Below are 17,817 nucleotides of genomic sequence, written 5' to 3' on the forward strand. Positions count from 1 at the left end.
GACGGAATCTATTTTTAAGTAATTCATTTGCATTTTATTGCATGACATAATTATTTGATCACCTACCAAACAGTAAGAATTCCGGCTCTCACAGACCTGTTAGTTTTTCTTTAAGAAGCCCTCCTGTTCTCCACTCATTACCTATATTAACTGCACCTGTTTGAACTCGTTACCTGCATAAAAGACACCTGTCCACACACTCAATCAAACAGACTCCAACCTCTCCACAATGGCCAAGACCAGAGAGCTGTGTAAGGACATCAGGGATAAAATTGTAGACCTGCACAAGGCTGGGATGGGCTACAGGACAATAGGCAAGCAGCTTGGTGAGAAGGCAACAACTGTTGGCGCAATTATTAGAAAATGGAAGAAGTTCAAGATGACGGTCAATCACCCTCGGTCTGGGGCTCCATACAAGATCTCACCTCGTGAGGCATCAATGATCATGAGGAAGGTGAGGGATCAGCCCAGAACTACACGGCAGGACCTGGTCAATGACCTGAAGAGAGCTGGGACCACAGTCTCAAAGAAAACCATTAGTAACACACTACGCCGCCAGGCCCATCTGAAGTTTGCCAATTACCATCTGGATGATCCAGAGGAGGAATGGGAGAAGGTCATGTGGTCTGATGAGACAAAAATTGAGCTTTTTGGTCTAAACTCCACTCGCCGTGTTTGGAGGAAGAAGAAGGATGAGTACAACCCCAAGAACACCATCCCAACCGTGAAGCATGGAGGTGGAAACATCATTCTTTGGGGATGCTTTTCTGCAAAGGGGACAGGACGACTGCACCGTATTGAGGGGAGGATGGATGAGGCCATGTATCGCAAGATCTTGGCCAACAACCTCCTTCCCTCAGTAAGAGCATTGAAGATGGGTCGTGGCTGGGTCTTCCAGCATGACAACGACCCGAAACACACAGCCAGGGCAACTAAGGAGTGGCTCCGTAAGAAGCATCTCAAGGTCCTGGAGTGGCCTAGCCAGTCTCCATACCTGAACCCAATAGAAAATCTTTGGAGGGAGCTGAAAGTCCGTATTGCCCAGTGACAGCCCCGAAACCTGAAGGATCTGGAGAAGGTATGGAGGAGTGGGCCAAAATCCCCGCTGCAGTGTGTGCAAACCTGGTCAAGACCTACAGGAAACGTATGGTCTCTGTAATTGCAAACAAAAGTTTCTGTACCAAATATTAAGTTCTGCTTTTCTGATGTATCAAATACTTATGTCATGCAATAAAATGCTAATTAATTACTTAAAAATCATACAATATGATTTTCTGGATTTTTGTTTTAGATTCCGTCTCTCACAGTTGAAATGTACCTATGAAAAAAAATTACAGACCTCTACATGCTTTGTAAGTAGGAAAACCTGCAAAATCGGCAGTGTATCAAATACTTGTTCTCCCCACTGTATGTGTCTGTCTATCCCTGTTCTCTCCTCTCCGCACAGGCTATACAAACGCCTCACACCGCGTGGCTGCTGCCACTCTAACCTGGTGGTCCCTGCACGCACGACCCACGTGGAGTTCCAGGTCTCTGGCAGCCTCTGGAACTGCCGTTCTGCGGCCAACAAGGCAGAGTTCATCTCAGCCTATGCTACCCTCCAGTCCCTCGACTTCTTGGCGCTGACGGAAACATGGATTACCACAGAAAACACTGATACTCCTACTGCTCTCTCCTCGTCTGACCATGTGTTCTCGCATACCCCGAGAGCATCTGGTCAGCGGGGTGGTGGAACAGGAATCCTCATCTCTCCCAAGTGGACATTCTCTCTTTCTTCCCTGACCGATCTGTCTATCTCCTCATTTGAATTCCATGCTGTCACAGTCACTAGCCCATTCAAGCTGAACATCCTTATCATTTATTGCCCTCCAGGTTCCCTTGGAGAGTTCATCAATGAGCTTGACAAGTTCCTTTCCTTAGGATGGCTCACCCCTCACAGTTCTGGGTGACTTTAACCTCCCTACGTCTGCCTTTGACTCATTTCTCTCTGCCTCCTTCTTTCCACTCCTCTCCTCTTTTGACCTCACCCTCTCACCATCCCCCCCTACTCACAAGGCAGGCAATACGCTTGACCTCATCTTTACTAGATGCTGTTCTTCTACTAATCTCACTGCAACTCCCCTCCAAGCCTCCGACCACTACTTTGTATCCTTTTCTCTCTCGCTCTCCTCCAACACTACTCACTCTGCCCCTACTCAGATGGTAATGCGCCATCGCAACCTTCGCTCTCTCCCGCTACTCTCTCCTCTTCCATCCTATCATCTCTTCCCTCTGCTCAATCCTTCTCCCTCCAATCTCCTGATTCTGCCTCCTCAACCCTCCTCTCCTCCCTTTCTGCATCCTTTGACTCTCTATGTCACCAATCCTCCCGGCCGGCTCGGTCCTCCCCTCCTGCTCCGTGGCTTGACGACTCATTGCGAGCTCACAGAACAGGGCTCCGGGCAGCCAAGCGGAAATGGAGGAAAACTAGATTCCCTGCGGACCTGGCATCTTTTCACTCCCTCCTCTCTACATTTTCTTCCTCTGTTTCTGCTGCTAAAGTCACTTTCTACCTCTCTAAATTCCAAGCATCTGCCTCTAACCCTAGGAAGCTCTTTGTCACCTTCTCCTCCCTGCTGAATCCTCCTCCCCCTCCCCCCTCCTCCCTCTCTGTGGATGACTTCGTCTACCATTTTGAAAAGAAGGTTGACGACATCCGATCCTCGTTTGTTAAGTCAAATGACACCGCTGGTCCTGCTCACACTGCCCTACCCTATGCTTTGACTTCTTTCTCCCCTCTCTCTCCAGATGAAATCTTGCGACTTGTGACGGCCGGCCGCCCAACAACCTGCCCGCTTGACCCTATCCCCTCCTCTCTTCTCCAGACCATTTCCGGAGACCTTCTCCCTTACCTCACCTCGCTCATCAACTCATCCTTGACCGCTGGCTATGTCCCTTCCGTCTTCAAGAGAGCGAGAGTTGCACCCCTTCTCAAAAAACCTACACTCGATCCCTCCGATGTCAACAACTACAGACCAGTATCCCTTCTTTCTTTTCTCTCCAAAACTCTTGAGCGTGCCGTCTTTAGCCAACTCTCTTGCTATCGCTCTCAGAATGACCTTCTTGATCCAAACCAGTCAGGTTTTAAGACTGGTCATTCAACTGAGACTGCTCTTCTCTGTGTCACGGAGGCTCTCCGCACTGCTAAAGCTAACTCTCTCTCCTCTGCTCTCGTCCTTCTAGACCTATCTGCTGCCTTTGATACAGTGAACCATCAGATCCTCTTCTCCACCCTCTCCGAGTTGGGCATCTCCGGCGCGGCTTACTCTTGGATTGCGTCCTACCTGACAGGTCGCTCCTACCAGGTGGCGTGGCGAGAATCTGTCTCTGCACCACGTGCTCTCACCACTGGTGTCCCCCAGGGCTCAGTTCTAGGCCCTCTCCTATTTTCGCTATACACCAAGTCACTTGGCTCTGTCATATCCTCACATGGCCTCTCCTATCATTGCTATGCAGACGACACACAATTAATCTTCTCCTTTCCCCCTTCTGATAACCAGGTGGCGAATCGCATCTCTGCATGTCTGGCAGACATATCAGTGTGGATGACGGATCACCACCTCAAGCTGAACCTCGGCAAGACGGAGCTGCTCTTCCTCCCGGGGAAGGACTGTCCGTTCCATGATCTCGCCATCACGGTTGACAACTCAGTTGTGTCCTCCTCCCAGAGTGCAAAGAGCCTTGGCGTGACCCTGGACAACACCCTGTCGTTCTCCGCTAACATCAAGGCGGTGACCCGATCCTGTAGGTTCATGCTCTACAACATTCGCAGAGTACGACCCTGCCTTACACAGGAAGCGGCACAGGTCCTAATCCAGGCACTTGTCATCTCCCGTCTGGATTACTGCAACTCGCTGTTGGCTGTGCTCCCTGCCTGTGCCATTAAACCCCTACAACTCATCCAGAACGCCGCAGCCCGTCTGGTGTTCAACCTTCCCAAGTTCTCTCACGTCACCCCACTCCTCCGCACACTCCACTGGCTTCCAGTTGAAGCTTGCATCTGCTACAAGACCATGGTGCTTGCCTACGGAGCTGTGAGGGGAACGGCACCTCCGTACCTTCAGGCTCTGATCAGTCCCTACACCCAAACGAGGGCATTGCATTCATCCACCTCTGGCCTGCTGGCCCCCCTACCCCTGCGGAAGCACAGTTCCCGCGCAGCCCAGTCAAAACTGTTCGCTGCTCTGGCACCCCAATTGTGGAACAAGCTCCCTCACGACGGCAGGACAGCGGAGTCACTCACCACTTTCCGGAGACACTTGAAACCCCACCTCTTTAAGGAATACCTGGGATAGGATAAAGTAATCCTTCTACCCCCCCTTACCCCACACCAAAGAAAAAAAAAATAATATTGTAAAAAGGTTGTCCCACTGGCTATCATAAGGTGAATGCACCAATTTGTAAGTCGCTCTGGATAAGAGTGTCTGCTAAATGACGAAAATGTAAATGTAAATGTAAATATATGGCAATTTACATACAATATTCAGTTAATAATCATTGACTGTAATACCTCTAGGGTACTGTGGTGAAACAACTGCTGTGCAAAGTATTGGGCAACAGCTTTCTTCCAGGACCAATATCCAGAAAGTGTCTCAGAGTAGGAATAGTGATCTAGGATCAGCTCCCCCTTGTCAATGTATTTGTACTCCGTGTGAAGGCAAAACTGATCCTAAATCAGCACTCCTACTCTGAGATGCTTTATGAATATGATCCATGGTCTGTCAGCAGCATGCTGCTTTCTGTGATCCAATTCACTCTCCACCTGAATTACAACAACAACAAAAACATGAATAATAATGAACCTAGTCAGTCAGTAACTTAGCTAACTAATGAAACACTCAGGTAAATTATTTGCAGTGAAATCAGGAGGGGCACTTATATTGCTAACTTTTTCAGTCACCAATGCATCTATAAACAGGCAGGGGAACGAAGTAGTTTGACAAAAAGTGTTCAATAGTCAGTAACTAGTCTTTAAAATATAACTAACAATTATATAGCTATTTGTTATTTTCTAGAAACCTAGCCACAGTCCACTTAGCTAGCTAGCTAAGGTGAACACAACTCAGACTGGTGGGAGTTAACGTCAGCAAACGTTAGCTAGCTTTCCCCCAGCAGGTTCAATCTTGCGAACTACGGCATTTTCTCTACATCATCAATCAGATGGATAGCTAGCAAATATACACTGAGTGCACAAAACATTAGGAACACCTTCCTAATATTGAGTTGCACCCTCTTTTGCCCTCAGAACAGCCTTAATTCATTAGGGCATGGACTACAAGGTGTCAAGCGTTTCACAGGGATACTGGCCATGTTGACTCCAATGCTTCCCACAGTTGTGTCAAGTTGGCTGGATGTCCTTTGGGTGGTGGACCATTCTTGATACACACGGGAAACTGTTGAGCATGAAAAACTCAGCACCGTTGCAGTTCTTTACACACTCAAACCGGTGTGCCTGGCACCTACTACCATACCCCGTTCAAAGGCACTTAAATCTTTTGTCTTGCCCATTCACCCTCTGAATGGCATACATACACAATCCATGTCTTAATTGTCTCAAGGTTTAAAAATCCTTATTTAACCTGTCTCCTCCCCTTCATCTACACTGATTGAAGTGGATTAAACAGGTGACACCAATAAGGGATCATATCTTTCATCTGAATTCACCCGGTCAGTCTGTCATGGAAAAAGATGGTGTTCCTAATGTTTTGTACACTCAGTGTATGTTTCCCTCGCATCTTAAGCTGCCTGATACAGCTTGCCAGTTGATAGTAAAGTAGGATGAATGATACAGCTAGCTAGCTGCTGTGGCAATGCCAATGGCTAACCAGAAGTTTGTCTGAAATGTAGACTTCGTCCACCGCCAGTCCTATCAATCGCTTGCTGAAAACGGTTAGTTTGAACAACTTTTCTCCATACATCGCTTGATATATAAAACTTTTGCCATAGCCAGTTGGCAAGAATGCTAAATCTGCCCATCCACATGGATCATAAACACGAGTGAAATTAGCAGAAGTTAGGGATTTGGTCTAGAGTTTTCTTTTGCGAGGGAGGAGACTTCGCTTCCTTCTTCACACAACGGAAATCACAATTGTTAACATCATTCCCCCCAGAAGTTAAACGGGAAGTGACAACTTTTGCAGAAATTTTACTTCTGGATAACCAAGATTAAGAGTGAACATATGCAAGAACAGTCATATTGACTACACTGTGGCACTATAACGGGCACATGTTTATATCTCTTCAGAGTGATTAAATTTGGTCCACATGCTCAGGGATAGGAGTCTAGCTAACCCACATGATATCTTAGACACCACTGGCCTGATTTTTACGGAACTTGGGTGAATGATTCATCTTCTTGCCCTTTGTGCTGTTGTCTGTGCCCAATAATGTTTGTACCTTATTTTGTGCTACTGCCATGTTGTGTTGCTACCGTGTTGTTGTCATGTTGTGTTGCTACCATGCTGTGTTGTCATGTGTTGCTGCCATGCTGTGTTGTTGTCTTAGGTCTTTCTTTATGTAGTGTTGTGGTGTCTCTCTCTTGTCGTGATGTGTGTTTTGACCTACTTTTTTTATTTAAATCCCAGCCCCCGACCTCATGAAAGAGACAAACTGACACATTTTCATTTTTATCTGTAACAAATTTAGATCGAAGGAGTGCCTTTGATTTGACTCGATGACGTGTTTCTACGCATTAGTTTAGTTAGCCAAAGTCACCATGACATCACCTACAAGTGTGATCGGGGATTTCTATTGGAGAGGCAGTTTCTGACTTTTTTCATACTGTACTGTCTTTGACTACACCCTTAAAGTGGGACTGACAGTGTTTTAACAACATGACATCGTATTAAAATCTGTTCATATACACCCACAGGAAGAATATGATGACTTTTTTTTTTTTTATCTGAAAAGCGAGCACTTAAATATGGTCATTTTCAAATAATGTAGAGTAAGGTATTTGGGAAGATTCTATAGCAATATAGAGTGGGAAAGTGGCAGTGTGTTTGGACAATTAACAGACACTGCAGTAAATAAAATCTAGGATTGTCCAGGATTTTGTTGTGTTACAGCCTGAATTCTAAATGGATTAAGTAGATTTTCTTCTCACTCATCTACACACAATACCCCATAACGACAAAGTGAAAACATGCTTTTAGAACTTTTTGCAAATGTATTGAAAATAAAATACAGAAATATCTCATTTTCATAAGTATTCACACCCTGAGTCAATACTTTGTAGAAGCACCTTTGGCAGCGATTACAGCTGTGAGTCGTTCTGGGTAAGTCTCTAAGAGCGTTCTACACATGGATTGTGCAACATTTTCTATTATTCTTTTCAAAATTCAAGCTCTGTCATATTGGTTGTTGATCAACCATTTTCAGGTCTTACCAAGTAGATTTAAGTAAAAACTGTAACTTGGCCATTTAGGAACATTCACTGTGTAGATTTGGCCTTGTGTTTAAGGGTGAATTGTCTTGCTGAAAGGTGAATTAATCTCCCAGTGTCTGGTAGAAAGCAGACTGAACCAGGTTTTCCTCTAGGTTTTTGCCTGTGATTAGCTCCATTCCGTTTCTTTTTTATCCTGAAAAATTCCCCATTCCTTAACGATTACAAGCATACCCATGAACATGATGTAGCCACCACTATATGGAGAGTGGTACTCAGTAATGTGTTGTGTTGGATTTGCCCCAAACATAACACTTTGTATTCAGAACAAAAATTAATTGCTTTGCCACATTTGTTTGCAGTATTACTTTAGTGCCTTGTTGCATGTTTTGGAATATTTGTATTTTGTACAGGCTTCCTTCTTTTCACTCTGTCAATTAAGTTAGTATTGTGAAGTAACTACAATGTTGTTGATCCATCCTCAGTTTTCTCCTATCACAACAAACTCTGTAACTGTTTTAAAGTCACCATTGTTCTCATGATGTAATCCCTAAGCAGTTTCCTTCCTCTCCGGCAACTGAGTTAGGAAGGACACCTGTATCTTTGTAGTGACTGGATGTATTGATACACCATCCAAAAGTGTAATTAATAACTTCACCATGCTCAAAGGGATCTTTAATGTCTGCTTTTTTTTACCCATCTACCAATAGGTGCCCTTCTTTGCAAGGCACTGCTCGACTGAGGGACCTTACAGATAATTGTGTGTGGGTTACCGAGATAGTAATTCAAAAATCATGTTTAAACACTATTATTGCACACAGAGTGAGTCCATACAACTTATATTATGTGACTTGTTAAGCAAATGTTTACTCCTGAACTTATTTAGGCTTGCCATTATAAAGGAGTTGAATACTTATTGATTCGAGATATTTCAGCTATTCATTTTTTATTAATTATTAAACATTTTAAAAAACATAGTTCCACTTTGACATTATGGCCTATTGTGTGTAGGCCAGTGACCAAAAATCTCAATTTAATCCATTTTAAATTCAGGCTATAACACAACAAAATGTGAAAAAAGTACAGGGTGTGAATACTTTCTGAAGGCACTGGATTAACCAGTTAGCTAGCACATTATCCTGTTAAACTGTTAAATGAGTAGCAAGAAAGCTACAAGTTATGCCAAATAACAGACAGGGTGGAGACCTGCCAACCTTGAATAATTTGCTCAAATCATAGGCAAAGTCCACCTTTTTAAGCCTAATAATGATGTTGACAGAAGACTGCCTCAGTAGGAATGGTAGGCTATAGACTGTTATGGGTACTTGGTAATTGGCTGCTCTTCAGTAGCTAACTAGAAACACGTTTAAATGTACAATCAGGGCTCTCCCTAGGATTTTCGGACAAAATGTAAGTATTAAAGTTAATTTCCTGCAATTCTACACATTTTGCCATGGGGAGTAGAGAAAATGTTGCAGTTTTAAAGCAAGATTTCTGCAGGGTGGTGAGAAAATGTGGTAATATTATAACAAATGTAATGGTATTCTACTCGTTTTGCCATGGGGCAGAGAGAACATTTTTGCAGTTTTACAGCTAATTTCCTGTCATTCTAAAATATTTTTCATTAAAAATAAAAAGACTAATCGCTTTGAAAACGGCCTATGAGGCATCGATATGAGGAATTTTTAGATCTCCCCCCTCCTCTAAATTTCGGACAGGTATTTCCATCTGTCCATGACACCACTCGCATGTGAGGTGCGCATTTTAGAAAGGTGTTTGGGGTTTTAGGCTGGGTTTCTGTATAGCACTTTGTGACATCTGCTGATGTAAAAAGGGCTTTATAAATACATTTGTATTTCCCTGCACAGTTCTAGGCCTTCTGCCGTGTGCACTTGCTGCACTGAAAAGTACTTTGTTGAAGCACATTTGGCAGCGATTACAGCCTCGAGTCTTCTTGGGTATGACGCTACAAGCTTGGCACACCTGTATTTGGGGAGTTTCTCCCATTCTTCTCTGCAGATCCTCTCAAGCTCTGTCAGGTTGGATGGGGAGCGTCGCTGCACAGCTATTTTCAAGTCTCTCCAGAGATGTTCGATCGGGCTCAAGTCCGTGCTCTTCATACTTCACAATCTTAGCTAGCAAGCTAGACAAGCAGTCATCATGAATCACGTTGACAATCTACTGGCAAATCCTTTTCAATGCTTGTCATATGAAGAGAAATTATACATAAAACTTATCGGTGCTCATCGGCCATAAACATTACACAAGAAGTTGGAAATCGCAAATTCAACAATGAGTGGTTTGGAAGGAATCAGTGGCTAACTGCAAGCTATTTTGCTTCCCCTGCCTGCTATTCAGTGGAGAGGGTGTGTGGGTTTAAGGCTATTTTCCAAGCGTAAAGGGTTAAACATTGACACGCAACACCATGGGCCAGAAAAGGTTGAATACATTGCCGCGTTCAAAACAACTGGAAACTCGGAACTGGGATATATCAGACTTCATTGATTTCAAGACAACTGGGAACTCAGAAGAAAATGAGTTCCGATTGGGAAAATACGTTTTGAACGGTCATCCAACTCGGAATTCCAAGTCGGGAACTAAGGCCTCTTTCTAGAGCTCCGACCTGAAGATCACTGGCGTCATGATTCAACCAGAGAATGCCAGACTTTGATGACAAAATTTGGCAACATGAAGGACCGCCGCACCACCTTCCCGTTCAAGTGAGCACAGCACAACAACAGTGAGTCCAAAAATGTATTGTATGCTGCTGCAAAAATGATGTAATGTGCCAGGGAGATATGTATACTGTAGCTAAGAAAGTAATACTAAGTGTATGTTGTGTAGTAAACTGTTAGTAGCCCACGTGCCTCACCCTAATAATTTGGTCACTGTTCTGACTTGGTAGTGCACATGTAGCCTATAGTTTTAGAGAAATGTAATCATCGAAAATTGTAAGAGCTTTCATTGTCTGCTTATATACCCCTTTTATTTATCCTACGGTTCTGACTTGGTGTACAGGGAGAATACTGAATAAAGTTATGACTACGTCCGTCTTAATCGAAATTACGGATGGCCACTTATCTGCTCATCGTTCCCTTATGCCATAGTTAATATAGGCCTATTGCTTATATACTGCAGATCTCAGTATCTTATTCATAATTTTAGGCAATGTTGGAATGATTTGTCTTGCTTACTTTGTGTATTATAATTAGCTCATGTACTTTTCTTCACGAGGAGGGGATACTATATAATGTTGTTGGGTCTGTAACCATGTTTGCCAGTGAGTCTTTTCCCATTCAAAAATTTTTTTTCAACAAGTAGTTCAGTAATAGACCCACATAATTCCAGTTGATATTGCGAGGGTTGTTTTGTTTGCGCAACGCGCTGTTTGTCTGTATATGTTATATAAAAGTGGATCCTCATGATTTATATTTTCCTTCCTTTTTAGACTAATAAAATTATTCAAAAGTTAAGCGAGTCTTTGTGTGGTAACTTAAGAGTAAAGTTAAGGCCTCAACTTGCTGAATTTATCTGAACAAATTTGTCGGTGTCCATTTTGAAAGTGCTGAATGAATAGGCCTACCTCGTCGCAGCTCGTTCGCTTGCACTTGCTTATACTGAGTTAAGTGTTAATGACATAAGAATAAACATTGAATTTACTTAACATAAATGTATATTTGTGTATGGTTCAAAATTCATTTGAACGAGAATGAGGTTATCAACTTACACAAATCCACAAGGAGTCAGAAGAAACCACATTCTCTAAGCAAGTCAGCCATAGCAGCTGAGTTTTTTTTTTTTTAAGGAAGTAAATGAGGCTGAATGAACTGTTTCGCTGCCAGACAAGGCTCTGCTGATAGCCAGGTGAAGCAGTGGTAAGGATTCACTCCATGGTGCTGAAAAGAAAGCTCTGCTGTTGGGACAGCTTTATGTAGGCCCTAACAGTTTGTGGGCACCGTTTGTCACCATTATAGTGCAATGAATGTATTGTTTAGTGGCTTTGCAGGCATGCATAAAAAAAAAAGTGGTTTGAGTTTGCCCCACCCATATTTACACACCAAAATCACCACTGCTCATTACACAGGTGCACCTTGTGCTGGGGACAATAAAAGGCCACTCAAATGTGCAGTTGTCACAATAAAATTCCACAGATGTCTCAAGGTGAGGGAGTGTGCAATTTGCATGCAGTAATGTCCACCAGAGCTGTTGCCAGAGAATTGAATGTTCATTTCTCTACCATAAACTGCCTCCAATGTCATTTTAGAAGTGTAAAAATGTAGACAAGACAGAAAATATATATTTTCCAGTTTTACTTTATTTTTTTAAAAAGATGATAAATAAAAAAAGGTGTGATGGCAAAAACCAGCAAGGACAAAAAAAAGCATAACATGAAACAGTCCAGTCTGACCAATCTCACCCTGCATAGCCCACACTGGTGATAACCAATCTCAGAGGTCGACATCTGCCCCTTCTGGCTGGCGGTTTGGCCAAACATTTGTTTCAGATATAAGTGCTGCACTTTGCGCTAGAGGGCAAACCAGACAGATAATCCAGCAAACACAAGGGGCCCTAGGATTGGCTAAACCAATGTTACTGAATCCAGGCAGTGACAACAGGGTAGAGGGATCTCGTTTGGTCCAGCACTGGGAAGAGTGGACGATTTGATGTGGTCCCAATAAACCATTCATCTAAAAAATACTTGATTGCTTTTCTTAGTAGGGGGCTCTTATGAATTCTGATTGCTAGAACAGGTTCAGCAAAGACCGATCTGAATGGGGGAAAATGATAACTGATCCATGGTTAGACTACATCACCCCCACCTGCTGGATGCGAACAAACTGCTTACAGTCAGTCTCGCGCAAGGGGAGGTCATCAGTACAGAGATATCCAATCAGACATGACGATCCATGGGACCATTCAGCTCGTCTTGAGGCAGGCTCCACATAATGATACTCAGATTTCATCACAGCTACAACTGCTTTTTACAGCCTGGAGAACATTTCCTCCAAGTACTCTCATTCAGAATTTGTAAATACACCAATGGCTGACTTGCATCCCCCCAACAGACAATCTAATTGGCTGGCGGGGGGGGGGGGGGACAGAAACCAGTCACAGGAGGCGCTTCTTATGAAAACAGGGGGAGGGGGGGTTCTGACATGTCAACAAGATCCGTGAATGTACAACAGAGGCCAAAGTGACTGAACAATAACACTATGTACAGGCAGGTGAGGGGGTCAGTGTGTGTGCGCACGCATTGAGTTTAAGCACAGGCTAAGATCACGAGCTGAACATAAGCACATGTAAAAACAAACACCATTTCAGTGACACTTGCACAATGAGTTGCCATGTCTTTCCACTGGTACTTTAGTTGTTTTAAACATCAGATCAAACGTTACAAGAAAGAAATACAATATTTCAGACATTGCTTAGGAGTACTAGTCAAGTTCTGGAGGATGAGAAGTGATCATACAGACACACACACTGACCCCTGATCTTCCTTCAGCACTCCCTTTCACAAACACACAATGGGGTGTAGGAGAAGGGGGCACCTAACGCATTCTGTACTCTGAGGTCTTGGACACCTCACAGAGCTGACCCTTGAAGTCTATGTCAACGGTGAAGTCCAGGTCTCTCTGCAAGCGAAACAGACACAGAAACAGGTTAAAAGAGGACACTGGAAACACACTCAGCTTTAAACCACAGAACACCATGGGACAGAACAGATCGGAGTAATCATTTCTAGTTTGGGAAAATTATACCCAGGCAAAATAGGAAGGGTAAACTTGGACTTAAAGGTATTCCTACAAACTTAGACAGAGGTTTTTACTCTTTCTTACGTTATTTTTGACATTGGGCTTCATGTTGATGTTCCCGAAAATCTCCTCTCCAGTCTTCACAGTCAGATAGTCGTCCAGGTAGAATACCGTCTGCTTCCAGTGGGTGTAGGGGGACTCTGGACCTGGGGAGAGGAGAAACGGGACAGGTTTAATATGACTTCACATAACAGAAGAAAAATTGCCCTTAAAAAGTCATAGAAAATATATTCTCTCAATTATTGAAGAATACGTGTGTGCTGTCATTTACCATAGACTTCATTTATGAGGATTCAGTGAACATATCTATTATGGTTTACTGGGGGGGGGGGGGGGGGGGGGGACTGAGCATAAAGACTCACTGGTGGAGAAGCCCGTCCTCTTGTGACAGCGCGTGAACTCAATGTTGAAGTAGGTGACGAGGGCGTGGATGTAGTCATTCCTCTTCACCTGCAGGCAGAAGGGCGAGGTGAAGGACAGGTCGTCGATCTTCACCGTGTAGATGTCCACCTCCTGGGGACAATGTAGAGAGGGGGGGACAACGTGAGACTCAGATGACAAATGCAAAATCCTCTGTTCGAACTGGAGATGTGGTGCCGACACAAAGTCACAATAGGGTCAGTCAAGTAACCAGATTCCAAGGGGGGGGGGGGGTCACAGAACTGTGTGCATTGGGGGAGGCTGCTGAGTGTGATTGACTCACCTTGATGAGACAGGCGCTGCTGACCAGCTGTTTGGGGTCCACCACATCCACTAGGGGCTCCTTGATGGCCACCTCCTTGATGCAGGACATATCAAAGCCGTACACGTTCTCCCACCCTGTTACAGAGAAGATATAGGGGGTTACCACCACACCTGGGCAGACGGCAAGTTTAAAAAGTAACTATATTAAATTGTTGGCCAGTCATTAGTATTTCCTTTTACTTCAACATCCAGACTAGTTAGCCATATCAACTCTGCTCTAGCTAACTATTACAGAGGGGGCAAGTAGCTTAACTGTTAGAGGCAAGCCAGCAATTGGGTCACTGGTATCAAATCCTAGATGCAATTGCACTCTTGAGCAAGGCACTTAACTCCCCGGGCACCTAGAGTGGCATTCCCCCGCACCTCTCCAAAACCTGTGCATGTATTTTTCGGAGGGGTTCGGTTAAACGCAAAAGTCAAATTTTAGTTGGACTTTGTGTGCAATTGACCAATAAAGTGATCTTAATACAAGAACAGTACAAGTAAATGTTATTTCCCAAATTGTTGCTGATGACAGTCGGTAAAACCGATGCTTTTGGCTCCTTTGACTGGCTCAACCGTGAGAGTTAACTGAATCTGTTAGATAAGGGCTGTGACAGTCTGATCACAGAATCCAACCTGAAACAAAGTCCCCTGACTAACTCCTCTCCAACCAAAAACATGGGTACAACGCTGGCCAAATCACACCAACTACATTACCCCAAAATTTAGAGGAATTCTCACAGTGGATTTTATAGTCCTTGTACTGCCTGTCCTCAATGGCTGTGACGTACAGGGTAGCCCTGTCTGGGAAAATCAGGCCCTCTGGTTTCTGGGAGACAGAAAGGGAGAGAGGGGAAAAGAGCATGGCGGGTTAATACTCTTCGGAATGACAGATTAGCAGGCTATTCAGAGGCCTGACGTATAGTAGCAGCTGTGTGGAATCATGGCACAATGACTGCTGGTGGTGTGCACGCCAGTCTGCGTGGGGTGTTGCGCCTCCAAAGAGGGAAGCCAACTGCAGACAGAAAGTCTAACACTAATCCAATACACTTCACAGATACATCATTTGATCGGACTGAATAGTTACGGCACACACAGTTAACCATGGTGGTATGAAAAATGTATGCACTCACTAACTGTAAGTCGCTCTGGATAAGAGCGTCTGCTAAATGACTCAAATGTAAGGACAACAGGTGAGGCAAAACATAATCTTATAGAGTTCACACCAGTGCTATAGCTGAAATGTTCCCAATAAGTCACCCCAGCATGGTGCTGGCGAGACCCACTGGAATGATGTTTACTTTATGGCCAATTCCACAGCAAGTCAGGAACTGAATCTCCTAAAAGCCTTGGTATATGGCCAAACAGAGTTTCTAACACCTCTCACTTGTCCCTGAAGATTTCAGAATAGGGAAAGACAGCAATTAAGACATTCAAACAAGCATATTCCATAACATACTAATTAAATATACAGGCAGGAACATACCAGCCACTTGTCCCTGGCGTAGATGACAGTGTTTAGCATGGACTCGTAGAAGAGGCAGTAGCCCATCCACTCTGAGATGATGATGTCCACTCCCTCTACAGGGAGGTCCACCTCCTCCACCTTCCCCTTGATGATGGTCACAACTGAATGGGGAGAAAAGAGGGATGAGTTACAACTAAATAGCCACAACATTCCTTCAAGCCAGGTTGAACCATTGTACGGGTGACTGAAAACTGAAAACATGGCAGGGGGGAAAGTACTGACTTACTGTGGTCCATTTTGTTGGCCTTGACGATCTTCACGGCATAGTCAGAGATACTGCTGCACTCAATCTGAAAACACAAAAGCGGAAGTTAGAGAGCAGGCCTTTGGGGGTCTCAAGTAATGACAACTAACCAGAACCTTTTGCACTCCCATCAAGGCAACTGAAGTCTACTGGGAACTCATGGGCTTTCTATGTGTTCTGTTCATTATGATAAAGCAAGTAAAACAGGTCTTGATGCAAAGCATTCACATCTGTGCCAGATTAAGAAGATTATTGCCTTACACAATATGGTATGACAACGGGAACATGTCACACGTAGCGTAGAGAATGGTGAAGCTGCATCACAACTTCTAAAAGTACTACAGACTATTGACAGTGCATGGCAGTAAATGAGGTGTGTATGTATGAGTCTCTTCCCTGTTTGCAAACAAGGTGGGGGTACTTACTCCTATGACTTTCTTGGCCCCAGCTTTAGCTGCGAACATGCAGAGGATGCCAGTTCCACTGCCCACGTCCAACACCACCTTGTCCTTGAACAGGTGCTTGTTGTGGAACATTGAGTTCCGGTAGGTCAGGGTGCGCACTTCATCTTTCAGCATCTCCTACAGAGCAGGACACGAGGGGGAGCATTTGACAATGTACCACTCAGACTCTATTATTAGCCCCATTGTATTTTGGCACAGATGTGCTGACCAAAATTCGGTTTATATCAGTGTGGCATGGGGTCTTTACACATTTTGGTTGTGGTATAAATTTTTTCGCCAAATAAACATTTAAATGTATGACAAATCAATCCCCTTTTTCCCCAAAGATACCTACCTCGTGGATACCGAAGTGGGCGTACGAGTCAAAGTAATAGTCCTTAGAAGTCATGTCTTCTGCTGCAGGCTTGGCAGAGTTCTCCCCCTGAGAAATCTCACCAAAAGAGATACCAGTCACAATCAGCCCCAGACTGGCAACAATGACCATTTGACATGTATGAAAGTTCTCTATCCAAATCAGTTGCAGCCAGGCAGAACGTGCTGATAAAAAAATAATCTTGAATAGATGTGAATAGTGTGTTAAGTAATTACTTTAAGTTGTTCAAAAACGTATAAACTGTTATGTTCATAGGACAATACTCCAACGACTTATTTACATTTCTGAGTACGGGTGTGTGGTGTTAAGTTCACGTAGTTGTAGCTAAACACAAGTTCAGTGTAGTGCATGAAGCCTTCTTTTCTCCGAGCACAAAGGGTGAGAGAGAAAGCACATGGTGATTTAGGCCTTCACTTACTTACATGTAACGTTGAGACAGCAAATAAACGTAGATACCATTATTTACTCGAATGGCGCGCAATGAACATAACGTTACTAGCGAGCTCCCCTAATTAAATGAGCCATGCTTTATTCAAGCAATTGGCTGGCCATAAACTACCTAAGTTGTGTAGTTAAGAAAGTGGTGAATAGCTCCTGCCGGGCTGCCGAATGGGTAACGTTAGCAGCACAGATTATAGCTAACACCAATGGCTAACAATTATTAATTGTATTTAGTTATCGGAACGAATTTGATGGATTAAAAACGGACCTTGGGCTACTTAAATAAAATGCTGGCAAAGTGTGCCAGATGTGCCTTGTGAAATGCTAGTTAGCATTGCTAACCTAGCACCCATGCGGTCTCTCCCCGAAGCGCGAGCTAGCGATGGCTTTCATAAAGATTATATCACACCACATATACTTGCCATTACTAATCAATTTCCCAAATCCATTCATAATTCAGTAACTACAATTACATGACAACCGCATATACACAGTAATAGTTTGCTGTGCTAGCAAACACGTGACGACAAATGAATGAGCCTTACAGTGTACGTTAGATGGTGCCTGGCTAAAATGGATGCTTTACTAGTAAAGTGCGTGTGTTCTCTGAACTAGCCAACTAGCAGGCTCTGCGGCCTACAATGATATTGGAAATATAGTTAATTTAGCTTAGTGAAAATACTTACATTTTAAGCTACAGAAACAAATTATATTTCGTTTAAATGTCTTAAACCACGACTCGACCACACCACTGCGCTTACCTCCATTCTGTCCGTAGCCTCCGCCATTTCAATTCCGTGTGGGC

The 17,817-nt window shown here is 43.9% G+C and overlaps 1 protein-coding gene across 4 annotated transcripts; it reads right to left on the reverse strand.

Moving 5' to 3' along the window:
* Positions 1 to 11,718: 11,718 nt before the first annotated feature.
* On the reverse strand, positions 11,719 to 17,817 carry LOC311104286 (protein arginine N-methyltransferase 1-like). 4 transcript variants are annotated; one of them, XM_084146085.1, is made up of 10 exons: positions 17,774 to 17,817; positions 16,533 to 16,619; positions 16,160 to 16,315; positions 15,717 to 15,780; positions 15,449 to 15,591; positions 14,704 to 14,791; positions 13,940 to 14,055; positions 13,599 to 13,749; positions 13,261 to 13,382; positions 11,719 to 13,056 (listed from the first exon to the last, which is right to left on the reverse strand). In XM_084146085.1, exons 1-10 carry the CDS (start codon positions 17,798 to 17,800, stop codon positions 12,973 to 12,975), a joined length of 1,038 nt encoding a protein of 345 aa, XP_084002211.1. In that variant the 5' UTR covers positions 17,801 to 17,817; the 3' UTR covers positions 11,719 to 12,972. The 4 variants fall into 4 exon arrangements, with proteins under 4 accessions (XP_084002211.1, XP_084002209.1, XP_084002210.1 ...); XM_084146083.1 differs by having other exon boundaries at positions 14,680 to 14,791; XM_084146084.1 differs by having other exon boundaries at positions 16,533 to 16,628.

Source organism: Coregonus lavaretus (assembly GCF_964263955.1).
Source record: "Coregonus lavaretus genome assembly, chromosome: 28".
In the NCBI taxonomy this organism is placed as follows: Eukaryota; Metazoa; Chordata; class Actinopteri; order Salmoniformes; family Salmonidae; genus Coregonus; species Coregonus lavaretus.

Bases quoted from the DNA above. Each gene is read 5' to 3' on its own strand.
- LOC311104286 (XM_084146082.1), bottom strand. From the start codon at position 17,800: ATGGCGGAGGCTACGGACAGAATGGAG. The intron at 15,781-16,159 runs GTAAGTACCCCC...TTGTGTTTTCAG, and splicing joins GGGCCAAGAAAGTCATAGGA to ATTGAGTGCAGCAGTATCTC. The intron at 13,057-13,260 runs GTAAGAAAGAGT...TTTCGCTTGCAG, and splicing joins AGCCCAATGTCAAAAATAAC to AGAGACCTGGACTTCACCGT.